Source organism: Pelecanus crispus, chromosome 1 (assembly GCF_030463565.1).
Source record: "Pelecanus crispus isolate bPelCri1 chromosome 1, bPelCri1.pri, whole genome shotgun sequence".
In the NCBI taxonomy this organism is placed as follows: domain Eukaryota; kingdom Metazoa; phylum Chordata; class Aves; order Pelecaniformes; family Pelecanidae; genus Pelecanus; species Pelecanus crispus.
This window is the reverse complement of record NC_134643.1, coordinates 225,756,825-225,770,038: the sequence shown is the minus strand read 5'-3', so window position 1 is coordinate 225,770,038 and position 13,214 is coordinate 225,756,825. Positions and strand designations below refer to the sequence as shown.

The following is a 13,214-nucleotide window of genomic DNA, read 5'->3' as shown; positions in this document are numbered from 1 at the left end:
AATGATGAAGCATCAGCGTCACCCAGGAACTGCTGTATGTTGTTAAAAAAACTATTGAGATGCAATTAGTTAAAATCATGAGTTTGCCAAAAGTGCAATAAACCCAGTAATAACGTTTTGAGCTGTGGAAGTAGAAATGCTAAGGCCTGAGCGGGCTTCTCGACTGAACTCTCGCCCTGTCTCCTGAAACAGTAATCACTGTGTAACCTTCACGATAAATTAGTCCCTGTGCTGAAAAACAGCAGACTCCAGACTAGCTTTGTGCAATTCTGTGGCCTTGTGTATGTAACAGATATGAAATAACTCACATTCTGTTATCTGTCTTTGCACAGTGTCTCTAAGTGTATAAAATTCGTATCTGCTTTACAGGGACAGAGTTCACATCAGCAGTCTGTTTCTCTGCTGATTTGTGTTCTCTCCTATAGCTATAGTAAATAAACTTCTGTTCTGACCTGATCTAAATTGTAGTCCCTTTTTTCAATGACGGAACCAATAAAACAGTATCCCTAAAAATCCAGTTATCAGGCTTTACTTGTACAATACCAGTTAGTATTAAGGTTTTATGACTTTTTTTTTCCCCCCGAATTCAGCTCCAAACAATTATTTCTGAAGCTTTTCTTACAAATACTGCTATTTTTACATTCAGGTACAATTCCTATCTCCAGAATTACCAACGCAAAACCATTTACAAGCCAACCCTTACAAAGAAAGTGCAAGTGAGATTTTAAAATTATGACAAAAATCCTGTTGCTGTTCCTCTGCAGCTGTGACTTGTCCATGTGTATGACTGTATCGTCTCCCTTTTTTTGTATATGACATTAAATGAAGGTTTTCTTTTTGAAGAGTTAGACTGCATAAGATTTTTTCAAAACTCAACGTTGTGGAACATGCGCTTTCTTTTTTTTTTTTCCGTCCCAATTATGTACCCTAGATATTGTATATTGTAAGATTTCTGTTACAGAGACCACCAAATTTGTTGTAAAAATGTGCATTTTAAGTAACCATGAGCAGTTTTTAAATAATATCCCACCAAGCTACAACCGTCCCTTCACGTGGTCGTGTTAAGAATGTTCGTGTAGTCCTGATTCTCGGTTTTATCCCTTCAGCTGCTCTCCTACTAGACCGCTTGCTCCTCCAGAAGACCCCACAGAAGAAGCTTACGTCACATCCTTGAGTGCAGACAGGTTGGCGTTGCTGGGGCGAATACACCTAGCCAGAGTCATCATTGAAAGCTTGAAAATCTCTCCTGAGAGCATCCAGATTACACCGAGGAAGAAAGGCTTAATGGGGAAGCCTCCAAGGCCTGCGTCAGTCAATAAGTGGTAAGGGGAATTGTTTCTCACCAGCTTGTGCCTTTGAGGTGGATTCCTCTGAAGTCTGTTTTGTAGTCATAGAATCATAGAATGCTTTGGGTGGGAAGGGACCTTCAGGGATCACCCAGCCCAACCCCCTGCAGCGAGCAGGGACAGCTTTAACCAGATCAGGGTGCTCAGAGCCCCGTCCAACCTGGCCTGGGATGTTGCCAGGGATGGGGCATCGACCACCTCTCTGGGCAACCTGTTCCAGTGCCTCACCACCCTCAGTGTAAAACATTTCTTCCTTATATCCAGTCTAAATCTACCCTCCTTTAGTTTAAATCCATTATTCCTTGTCCTGTCACAACAGGCCTTGCTATAAAGATTGCCCCCAGCCTTCCTATCGGCCCCCTTTCAGTGCTGAAAGGCCGCACTAAGGTCTCCCCGCAGCCTTCTCTTCTCCAGGCTGAACAACCCCAACTCCCCCAGCCTGGCCTCGGAGCAGAGGGGCTCCAGCCCTCGGATCATTTTGGTGGCCTCCTCTGGACCCGCTCCAGCAGGTCCATGTCCTCCTTGTGCTGAGGGCCCCAGAGCTGGATGCAGGGCTCCAGATGAGGTCTCACCAGAGCAGAGTAGTAGTCCAGCTTACCTAAGCTCTCCAGGCTTCTGAGATCTTCCCATTTCTCTGCTTCTCTCAGGAAATTGTATCCCGTAGACTTCCGAAAGTTAGAGCTGCGAATAATTTATCCTGATGTGGGCTCACTTCGGGCTGTGCTTTTTCTGGGATTTGGGGGAGGTATAAATGTGCTTTGTGCATGGCAGCGCGCTGAAAACAAAAGGGTTATTTCTTTTCGAGGAGAATCTGACATATACATAATCTATTGAAAGAATTCATAAAATAGGTAGTTCAATTATTCTAAAAAAGAGAGTAACTTCATAAATCATGAATATGAAACTTGCCTGCTATGTTCAGTTTCATTACGTACATTAGATTTTTGACGGATTGTGATCATCTAGTCACTTTTTGATTCATAGTACCTTCTTTGTTGAGTACCACTTTCCTGTGGGAGCCTCCAAGGATGAAAAAGGCCAGGTCTCCATAACAACAGAAGTAACACGAATAGCTTCAAGTAAAATCACAGATGATGGTAAGAGCATTATTTTTCCCCCTTGTATTTAGTTTTGTTGACTCCTTCATCTCTTAGAAATTATTTAGTAGCATTTTCTATGTGTTTTCTTTGCTGCCTCTGAAAAATACAGTGTGATTAGTGGCACCTCTGCCAACAGAGTTGCTGCACTGCAGGTAGTGGAGTGGTCCTCTCAGGGAGAATGAAACCAAGTGATTTTTGGGGTTTTTTTTTTTTGCTTCCAAGAAGTATTCGTATTGGGATTTTCACATTTCTTTTCCTAGGCACGTAACAGCAGGTCAGTAAGCCCGTTCCTTCATTTCAACATAAAACCAATATCCTTTCTGCAATAGTATGAAGATGATAAAGTACTTTTAGAAATATCAGGGACACTTGTATCTCAAATAAATAATTTTTCCAGATGCTGAAGTATGTCACGTAACATCTGCAAGAGCTCAGAGAGTCTGCTGGATCCAAGAGATCTTGACAAGTCCTGTGCTCAACTCGGTAGACATTAATCTCTTTACTGAGAGTCACCAGTGTTTGTGTCCCTGAGAACAATTTATGGTATGTTTCTCTCCTCAGTGAGCAGAGAATGCTGTATGAGCAAGATCCTCTCTGCCCAGTCTTCCCAGAAACTGGAATTCCAGGGTGACTTTCAAATGCCTCTCCCGTACGGTCATTCATTGGCTTTGCATCTTTCTGAGTGGCACTTGAGAGATCTGGGGGTAATTCTGAGTTCTCTTGTATATTCTCCATCCGTGTCCAGACAAGACATCTAATTCTTTTGAACCTTAGCTCTTTGTAATACAACAATAATACAGCCTCCTGCACTTTGTCTTGTGTAGTTATGATTCCAGCTTTTTGGAACCTAGAAAAATAGATAGGGCTGAAAATAATTTGAAGAAGCCATTGAGTCAATCCACTGTGCTGTTATCTTTCCTGAGAGCTGTTTATCTCATTTAGGAAAGATGCCCAATGGGAAAAATTCCATAGCCATCCCAGGCAAGCTGTAGAAGTGCTGCGCTTCCTGTTAGAAAAGTTTCCTTATGTCTAACCTGAGTTTTTGTCATCACAAGAATACTTTATCCATTGTGAACATGCAAAGCGTGCTACTTCAACACTGTCGTACTTCTCCTTGTTCTTGTCTTTTCTAGGCTAAACACTGATTCATTCAGTCTTTTCTTGCAGACCTTACTTTTGTCCTGAACCTGCGATGGTTCTTGCAGCTCAGCTTTGACTCTCTCAAGATATGTCTTGAAATATATTGCTCAAAATCAGACAGGGTTTTCCCGCTGAAGAAGGGAAAGTCTTCTTGTGTGCTAGGATGCCACAGACTTGGTATCAACTGCAGCCTTTAGATGCCGTTATAACATTAATTTTGTCGTGCTGCCCTCCTGCTGTTTTCTGGCCTCGGAAAATGAAGAACAGTTTACTTTGGGCTTGGTGGTAATAAGTAATGCAAAATTAAAAGGTTGTGTGTGTAACAAAGCAATCTCCACGGGAAAGTTTATTTATGTTCAGTTAATTTTGAATATTTGTTACTCCTGTGAGCAGCAACAAAAAAAAAGAAGTAAATTACCTGCAGAGTTGTAACATAATTTAATAGCCTAAAACCTCAAGAGATTCTTGTTGAGGTTTCCAGCAAAAGCCTTTTTCCCTTCAGCTCCCAGCCTTGCTTGATCTCTGATTCTGGCAGATGTGCACATGCTCTCTGTGTGTTTGTCCATCCTTCTCAGAAGCGCCATCACTTTCCCCTCATACCTTCTGACCGTCGTGTGTCTCTACTCACCCTGCATGTTCTCTGCAGAGACTGAAGAGTTCTCTGTTCCTGATCAAGCTCAAAAGATAGGTTAGCTCTGAATCCAGCCAAGAGCTCACAAGTCTCTGTCTTCCTTGCAGCGGTGAAATTTCAGCAGCGGTTTGTGTTCCCTGTCCGTTTCGGTGGAACGATGATAGAGCACTGGTGGAGCTCTGACCTTGCTTTTAAAATCTACATGAGAAAAAGCACACAGAAAAAGGTACTTACTGAAAGCTGTTTATACTTGGTGTATTGAAAACCAAAGAAATTCTTTGCATTTCTGTTTCCTCCAAATCCTTGCGCAGACAGCAGTGGCTTTTCTCAGGCTTCTGCAACGTCTCATTGCAATTGCTGCCGTCTCAACCGTCAGAGGCAAAACAAAGTAACGTGGCTTGACTGAACCACTTTTTAATCGACTGCTGCCAGATATTGTGAAGGGAAACAACATTATGTGCAGATACTAGAAGTTGAACTAATTGCTGTTCAATCTTGTCACCCAGCTAAATGATTTTCTGAGTTCGAGACCGATAGGCAAAAAAAAAATTGTCCTTTCCTCATCTTTAAAACTGATTTCTTGTTGTTTAAGCGTATTGGATCAGTTACAAGCATTAGTCTTCAGTGAGAACACAGCTCGTTTAGCAATATAGAATGTGTTAATGTGGATGCAGTTGATATCGTTACTCTCCCTAGGGTAATGGGGAATAATACGAGGTGCGAGAAAGTAGTGTAAGTTGTGCGTTTGGAGGGGAAAAAAAAAGTATCTTTTGTCTCGCTAAAAGTATTTGCATAATCATCTGCATGTGATGAAGTCGGTGAGAGGTGTTAACTCAGCTTATGTTTTGTTTTAATCAACACCAAGCTTATCTGCCCATCTGTTCTATTGGAGCTTTTGTTTTAATGGGTGAATAAATTGCATCTTTAAGTATGGAAATTTTGCTCCGTTACTAGGATTTGGGATGTTAATTTTTTTGCATGAACCTGGAACTGTTTACTGTAGGTACTGGGAGAATTTTCCTTATTGTTGTCTGAGCAATCCTTGAAATTGGAACTAAGGGAAACTTTCCTACAAATCCCCATTGGTAAAACTAGTGGTATAGGAGTGGGGAGGGTGAGTGGCTGACTGCGGCTTCCCAGAAGGCTTTCGTTTCACAATATGCCCTTAGCTCTTTAAACCTGACAGAAATCCTGCAAAATGGATTCTTTTTCTGCCCTCAGCCAGTGGTCGTTGGCTCAGCAGCGCTTCAGTTACGCAAGGTTATTCACTCTGAGTTGCTCGCTGTAAGCTGTGAAATACCTGTGGAAAAAGAGGGAGGTCAGACACAAGTTGGACCACTAAAGGTATGTGGTTCACCATCTAGAGTTTGAGTTAAACAACCTGTTGTTACTAATTTTGGCTGGATACTCTCTTTTTTTTTTTTTTAAGTTTTCCTTCTCTTTCTTTTCTCTCTTTGTTTTAATTTGCCAGGTCTTGGAGATGAAGGTTTGTAAGACCAATACAAGATAACATGAACCTCTTTTTTCCTTAGGCTTTTGGAGAAATATTTTGAACCTCCTCCAGGTCTAAGGTTGTTGCTGTGTGAAGTTTCCGTGGCTGCAGGGTAAAATGAGGGTCAATAAGCTAGGGCTTGGATACAGAACCCACTCTACAGGCAGATTTTGAGTGCAGCGTGTTCAGGGTTGGGAGCTTTGGCTTCTGCTCCACACGTGACATGAGCTGAGGTCTCTCCTGACGCAGAGGCCTGATGCTCCCTGTCATTGGTACCACCTTGTCACTTCAGGAGTTAATTTTTCCAGCCAAAGTTTCTACCAGCGTGTTCAACTTCTGGTTGAGAAGGATTAACAGTCCTGCACAGCACATTTGAGAGATTTGCCAGTTCTGAGGATAAACAGCTGTCTAGATTAGCCCGTGAAGGTTTAAGGGAGTGTTTAGGAATTTTACATTCAGAGCTCCTAAATTATTCCCAGAGAACGTGAGCATGGACTGCTTCTGTCACTTTGTAATTCACGGGATGAGCGATGTTCTCTGTCACAGGGGCTGAGAAACTTCCTCCAGAGAAGCCATTCAGCAGAGCTGCCAGTAGAGGAGCCGCAGAAGGGTGAAACATAAAATGTAGAGGTTAGGTGGGGGAGGAGTTAATTGAAGGCAGGGAGGAGAAATGGTGTGTTGGGCGGGAGAGAATGGAGTGGAACAGGGTCTGAGGGGAGAAAAGTGGAAGGAGGTGGAAGGTGGGGAATTAATGAACTGAAGTTCAATGCAAGAACTTATGGAAGGGGAAGTTAGTACTTAAAGAAAACTGATTTTGGTCCCCCTGTCTCTTAGATTTCATTTGCTCAGTGTAATACCTGCCTATCAGCAATACATGCATGTCCAGCTATTCTGGCCAGGGCAGGGAGGATAAGGGATGTCAGCTACTGAGACCACTTCACATTTTTTGGGTTCTTTCTGACAGATGGCCTCCAACTCCTCATTATTTGGACATGTTCCTTATACCCTTTAGGAGTAGATACTCTTCGGGATCTTTTGCCACAATATCTTGTCTCATCCCTCCTAAGCCATAGGCAAAATTCTTGAGTCTGATTATTTTGTTTTCCTTATTTGAGCATTTTATGGCTCCAATCCTTTTCTTTATCCTGTTACCTTATCTTCTGGGCTTCAGTTTGTTCCTCCCCCTCTTGCTGTCTCGTCATGTGAATGAATCCAGCAGATCTATGATGCTCTGTAGCAATTAACACTTGCAATTCCTTTAACCGTTGTTCTGGTGTTTTCTTTCATTGCTTTCACAAGCATGTTTTGATTCCTACCAATCTAACTATTTCTCTTGCAAATCTTGACAACATGAAGAGGCAATTCAAATGTAGGACAGAGTGTTAAAAAACAAAACAAAAGCCAAAAAAACCCAACCTCAGAAAAAAAAGATATATGCAGTGGAATACGTAGACCATTGGAGAGAAAAAGAAGGAGCCCACAGAATGGAGAGGAGTTAGGGACAGCTAAAATCAGCAGGGAATGTAAAAGTGAAAGAGCATTGAAAGAAAGCATTTAGAGAGAAACACTTCTTGTTAATAATTTTTCTCAAGCAGCAAGTGCAAAAGTGGAGCAAGTGATAGTTGTGATACTTTGTCACAGTACTTTTCACCCTGGCTAGGTAGGTGTTCATTTTTCAGTCAGCTTTGTGATTGGTTTTAATTTTTTCCTTTATCCAGCTGTTTGGTTTTGTACTTCAGTTACTGCTTTATTTGATAAAACCACACGCAGTTTATTTTGCAGGGATAGCTTGTAACCAGCACGTGTCTAAAGGTAAGCCTTGATCTAACACAGCTCTTGAACCAAATGTGTAATGCATTTTCCCGAGTTTATGCTGCAGTCTCTTGTCTTCGTATGGGGCATGTCTTCTGATCAGCCCACCTTGCCTTGCACAACGCAGGTATCCTTAGAGCTCGCGGCCGACAACAAAGACTTCGCTCGCACCGCTGCCAGGTCAGCTACGGCTGTGCAGCGAGTCCCAGCTCATGCTGTAAGAAGTCCCCAGCTGGAATTGCAGGAGCCCAACAGGAAGAGCATAAATGCAGAAAGCCCTCGCTGCTTGAAACTTCACAACTATGAGGACTCGCAGAAGACGGGAGCAGCCAGCATAAACGTCGTGCAGCCACCGCAGGCTGTGCCAACCTCTCTCACCCGTAATCTGATGACACAAATAGCTGCATCTGAAGAGGATGGGTTATTACTGCATGTGCTGTTGATGGTGCCTGATGGAAAGGATTTTCTTGCTGAAGACTATGGGCTCCACGGTTCTTGTAATGTGTATTTAAACTGCAAGCTGCTGAGCACTGAGGAGGCAACGAGATCTGCTGTCATATGGGGCACAACACAACCTGCCTTTAATTTTTCTCAGGCAAGTCACAAGTCTTCCGCTTAACACTGACTGAAGTGTGCTATTCCATGCTGACAAACAGATTTCAAAGATAAGTAACTTTTACATACGTAGGAACTGCTCTGCTTGGCTCTGCCCAGTGTATTAAAAGTATTTTCAGTACTGTTTTGGCTGCATTGCACAGTTTGCAATGCAGTTCCTTGAATCATCCAAATAATAAGCAAGATTTTTGGAGTACAAAAGAAAAATAGTCAGAAAAGTTTAGGTTAAAACTTAAAAAAAAGTTGACTTCTCCTTTCTTCTGTTTTGGCAAGAAAACATATTGTTGATGGCATCCTGGTATGTAGATGCAAATTTTTTTTATTTGTTCTGTTGCTCGGTGTTCTTTTTCTTCTCAATGGATATATCAGAACAGAAGCGTGGGTTACTGTCCTAACATGGGCCAGAGCCTTCCCCCAGAATTTCAGGCATTTAATAATGTTACGAGTTTATAATCTTTTTATGGACATTTTTCTTTGGAAATGTCAGGATGCTCAATTGCAGTTGTTTTACTTTTAACAATACCTAGTGATTTGTGAGACTCCTTAGTCTTCAGCTGAAAGAATGAAATGTAAAAACATAGTAAAAGACATCTGAAACAGTTGTCTGAAATGATTTATTCGTTGTTTACTAAACAGGCGTTGAAAGATAAAAGCCATGGTTTTTAAGATAGCATATGATCTTATGTTACAATTTATCTAAATTGCATTTATTTTCCTGGCTAGCTCTTTTCCAAGCCTACCAGTTTTCTGAAACTTGTTTAGGCAAGTATGCATTTAATTTTTAATTTCCATTTCTAAAGAGCACAATTCTCTAGACTGGAATAATGTAGCGTTACCAGAATGCTCTGTACTTAGCAAATAGCTTCCAGTGTATTCTGTTTACTAATTCTGCATTAAACTCGTTCAGGTGATGCCTTTTTCATTGACTTCCAAACACTTGGAGCGGCTGAAGAACAACGTCATGATTATTGAAGCATGGAACAAGATGGGAAGCCCTGGCTGTGACAGACTGCTAGGATTAGTGAAACTTCCTGTGCATCAGTTCTACATCTCATTCAAGTAAACATCTTTGTTCCATATTTTATTGGGTTGGGATATATCCTAACTGATGCTCAAAGAAGGGAAGGATGGCGTCTAGGGTTTGCGTGGGAGCGTTCTTAATTATACTTTATAGCAAAAGGCATTTTTGTCCTGCCAAGCTTCCTCTGGCACTTTCCTATGCTGAGCGGTATATGGGTAAGTTACGCTGTCCTTGTACAGAAATACAAGTAGACTGTGAGAAATAAAGATGCTGTGCTGCACTGGGTTTGGAGCCAGGTTAACTTGTGGTCCTGTGGAAGAGTAAAACTGTAAGAGGTCAAAGCGACTGCACGGGAGAAGTAAGTGTGGCTTTCCATAGGTGATTTTCCAAGGTTGCGACTGATTGAGTGATTTTGTTCCTGATTATGCTCTGCATAGAATCATTGAATCATCGAATCGTTTAGGTTGGAAAAGACCTTGAAGATCATCCAGTCCAACCAGTAACCTAACATTACCAAGTCCACCACTAAACCAATTAAGGGGAGAGTAGCAACCCCACGCCTCCTGGCTTGGTGGCTGGATCATTTATAATGAAAGTAAAAACTAGGAATCATTAAGGTTGGAAAGGACCTCTAAGATCATCAGTCCAACTGCCAACCCAACACCACCATGCCCACTAAACCATGTCCCAAAGTGCCACCTCTGCACGTTTTTTGAACCCCTCCAGGGATGGGGACTCCACCACCTCTCTGGGCAGCCTGTTCCAATGCTTGACTACCCTTTCTGTGAAGAAATTTTTCCTAATATCGAATCTAAACCTTCCCTGGCACAGCTTGAGTCCATTTCCTCTCATCCTATCATTATCTACTTGGGAGAAGAGACCAACACCCACCTCACTACAACCTCCTATAGATCCCCTTGCTAGGGACGCTGTCAGTTTGCACAGCACAGGACAATGCTTGCGGTATCAAAAAGGTCTGTAAATACTTCATGTTTTAATTGTCGTCTTATCCACTGAGTCTCTCTAGAGCTCTTTGTTCTTTTTGGTTCAATGTTTTGGCTTCTCATTCAGTCAAGTATTACACCTACTTAAAACAAATTAAATTAATGGAAGTACAGGACAGAAGAGATTCTTTCCAATGCAAAGGATTAATTCCTTTTATTTTGGTCAGACTAGTGATAGGTGGAAATCAGATGGTGCTGGAACTGACTGGCCACTACTTTGTTAATTAGCGTGTCATTTGTATATTTTTTTTCAGTAATCCACTGTAGTTTAGTTGTGTATATCTTCTGTGTATAATTAGAGGTTTTTACATTTCTCTGGGAGACTGTCCCTGTTCCTTCTTCTCTTCCTGCCCAAGTCCATCCCCAAAGGCACAGAACTGCCTCATAAAACTATAATGTGGCTACAGTATATTAATAGGAGTCTTGTTCTAGTTCATCATCTCGCTCACAGATTTCTAGGCTGGCTTATAGCTAAGGCCATTTTAGTTTTTTGGAGAGCTGTGCTTTCTCATTGCTGAAAATAGCTCATGGATCTGTGCTTTGTGAAGACTAATGTAATTGAGATGGATTTGGGAGGAGTGGAGATAGGTTGGTTTCTAACTGCATTGGAAGTCCCATCTAAAATGAGCTTTCCGTGACCGTGTTCACATTCACATGGCTCATTCTCATGCTGGGGCTTGTTTTGGTTTCTTGTTTTAATCTGTTCTAGAGATCCAAAGATTTCCCACCTGCTTCTTCAAGCTCAGTATCCAGTGGTTGCTGTGGACAGCTATATGCCTGTGATAGATGTTTTTACTGGCAGTAGAAGTGGAAGCCTGAGGGTCATCCTGGCGATGGGATCAGCTGATCAAATAGTGGCACTGCAAAGGCTAAAAAACGAAGAAGGAATGGTACCTCCCATCACGCAGCGCCCTTCCCACTCTCTGGACCCTCCTCCTACAAAGCCCACAATGGTATTGTTCAATAAATTCCCATTCTTGTCATTATGGACACGTGAAAAGGATTTTACCGGTGGGTTCACTAACAGACCAGTGATCCCCAATCTCTTTTGATGCTGTAGCCAATTTTGTTAAAAATTATCACGTTCTTTGCAGAATTACGTTGTTTGTACTCTTTTCTTACCCACTTTCCCTCATAAGTCTTGACATTATTGCCTTTTTTACTGCCCTGCATATCCACTGCTTCAATCTAGATGACAAGTGCAGTAAAAAAAAAAAAATTCGAGAAAATCTTAACTCTCACAGCCTTATTCTGTACCATATGGGTTCTGCCACTACCTTTGGGTTGGATGTGTATGAACTTTCATGCTTTTTACGTGCTGTGGTTTTTGACTTTTGCAGGAAAAAAAATTGCATTTCAATCTTTCCAAAAAAATTTGCTTTCTGTGAACTTTAGGAAGAAAAGAGCAGACAGTGGTTCTGAGCCCCCTGTCTCAGGCTTCTTAGAATCTTAGAATCATAGAATCAATTAGGTTGGAAAAGACCTTTAAGATCATCGAGATCTATGGTCCAACTGTAGATCATTGAGGCCAACCATAAAGGTTGGCCCAGTCTTGCAGTTTAAGCACAGCTGCCTCAAACAAGAGGAGAGGGGGCCTGAGAAAGACAAGCAAGATGTTTATAAATGATGTTCTACCAATTTTTCCTGGAAAGTCCAAAATCATCTACTTCTAATTAAATTGGATCTCATGTTCCCAGTCCTCTTGTATGCTGTTTCCTGAAGAGTCGTCTTTTCCATGTGGATTTCCTTTGTTTTCTTAGCAGTTAGACCAAGAGGGGGAAGACCTGATGGAGCACATGTTTGAGATACATGTGGAGAGCGTAAAAGGACTCACTCCCTTGCAGTCCACTGTCTGGGGAGAGGCTGACTGCTACGTACAGTACTATTTCCCAGTTCAAGAGGATGGTTGTGGTGCGCTGCAAGGAACTGAATTGCAGGAGGATGGTGAGTTTCTTCTATAATCTGTCCTTATTTGAGCATTGCTTTTGTTAAATGTTGTTTAGTAATGTTCTCTCTGCTTAAGTAAGAGGGTTTATATTTTTCTGAGCTTCCGTAACGCAGCCAGTGCTTGCTTTCCTCAGAAGATCTGCATGCAACTGTACTTGGGCTGTGTCGGTAAATTAAAAGCCTGCTTTGACTGAGGCAGGTGGCAAAAGTTCCTAGTAAAAAAAGCTGCCTAGTTCCGAATCTCTTCATGTGGTACCTTTTTGTAAAGATCCTAGAGGGCTTCACCAACTGATCCCGTGAAGATGCAAGAACAGATTCGCAGGGAATACTAAGGTTGTATACAGTTAAATTCAACAAAGGCTTTACATATGCAAGCCTTTCAAGATGCTCATTTTCATGGATACACCAAGAGAAGACTTGACTGGTTTAGATCACTAGGATTATAAAACAGTATTTAAATAATTGCAATTGTAGAAAAGGACTTAATGTTGATCTTGAGTGCTTTGAATCTCTAACATACATTTCCTCTAAAAAATGACAGTCAGTAACATTGTTCCATAGCAACTCCTGTAGACTATGTCAGCTTCCAGCCACATTAAACAGTAGTTTTCAGCCTGTGGCTTGCAGGTTCATGGGACTGGCTGCATTGCTTGTAAAAGATTTGTGAAGTGAAACTCAGAAGAGCCAGCCTTCTGGTGGGAGGATTTAACTTACTGTCCACAGGGCCTACCTCCTGAAGGACTTGCAAATAGAAAAAGGTTGAAACCCGCAAATGCAACCATTTTTAACCAACTCTGCTTGACTTGTAGGCATCAAATTAAAGCCATTTCGCACAGCAACCACTTTGTGTGTCCCTGATCCCATCTTTAATGATGAGCATCATCATTCTTTGTTGGTTCCTGCTGATGTCCCAGTCCAGAGGCTCCTGGTTGGTGCATTTATGGCATCAGGAGCGGCTGGAGGAGGAATCCAGTTTGAAGTCTGGTGCAGGTACAGAATCACATCCTGTTCTTTGTAGATGTCACAGCAATACAGATAGAGACATAGCTGGTATTGAAAAATCTTTAGCTATGGGATGAATATTTAATAATAAGTGAAAAAATGGT

General features: G+C 41.8%; 1 protein-coding gene across 1 annotated transcript in view; it reads left to right on the top strand.

Moving 5' to 3' along the window:
* Positions 1 to 13,214, top strand: part of C2CD3 (C2 domain containing 3 centriole elongation regulator) — a 56,323-nt gene that overhangs the window by 8,894 nt on the left and 34,215 nt on the right. The window contains exons 10-18 of the mRNA XM_075723123.1: positions 1,107 to 1,322; positions 2,331 to 2,443; positions 4,325 to 4,443; positions 5,439 to 5,561; positions 7,649 to 8,116; positions 9,044 to 9,195; positions 10,871 to 11,114; positions 11,922 to 12,105; positions 12,918 to 13,098. Of these exons, the coding sequence (XP_075579238.1) occupies positions 1,107 to 1,322; positions 2,331 to 2,443; positions 4,325 to 4,443; positions 5,439 to 5,561; positions 7,649 to 8,116; positions 9,044 to 9,195; positions 10,871 to 11,114; positions 11,922 to 12,105; positions 12,918 to 13,098 (1,800 nt within the window). The remainder of the gene's footprint in view (positions 1 to 1,106; positions 1,323 to 2,330; positions 2,444 to 4,324; positions 4,444 to 5,438; positions 5,562 to 7,648; positions 8,117 to 9,043; positions 9,196 to 10,870; positions 11,115 to 11,921; positions 12,106 to 12,917; positions 13,099 to 13,214) is intronic.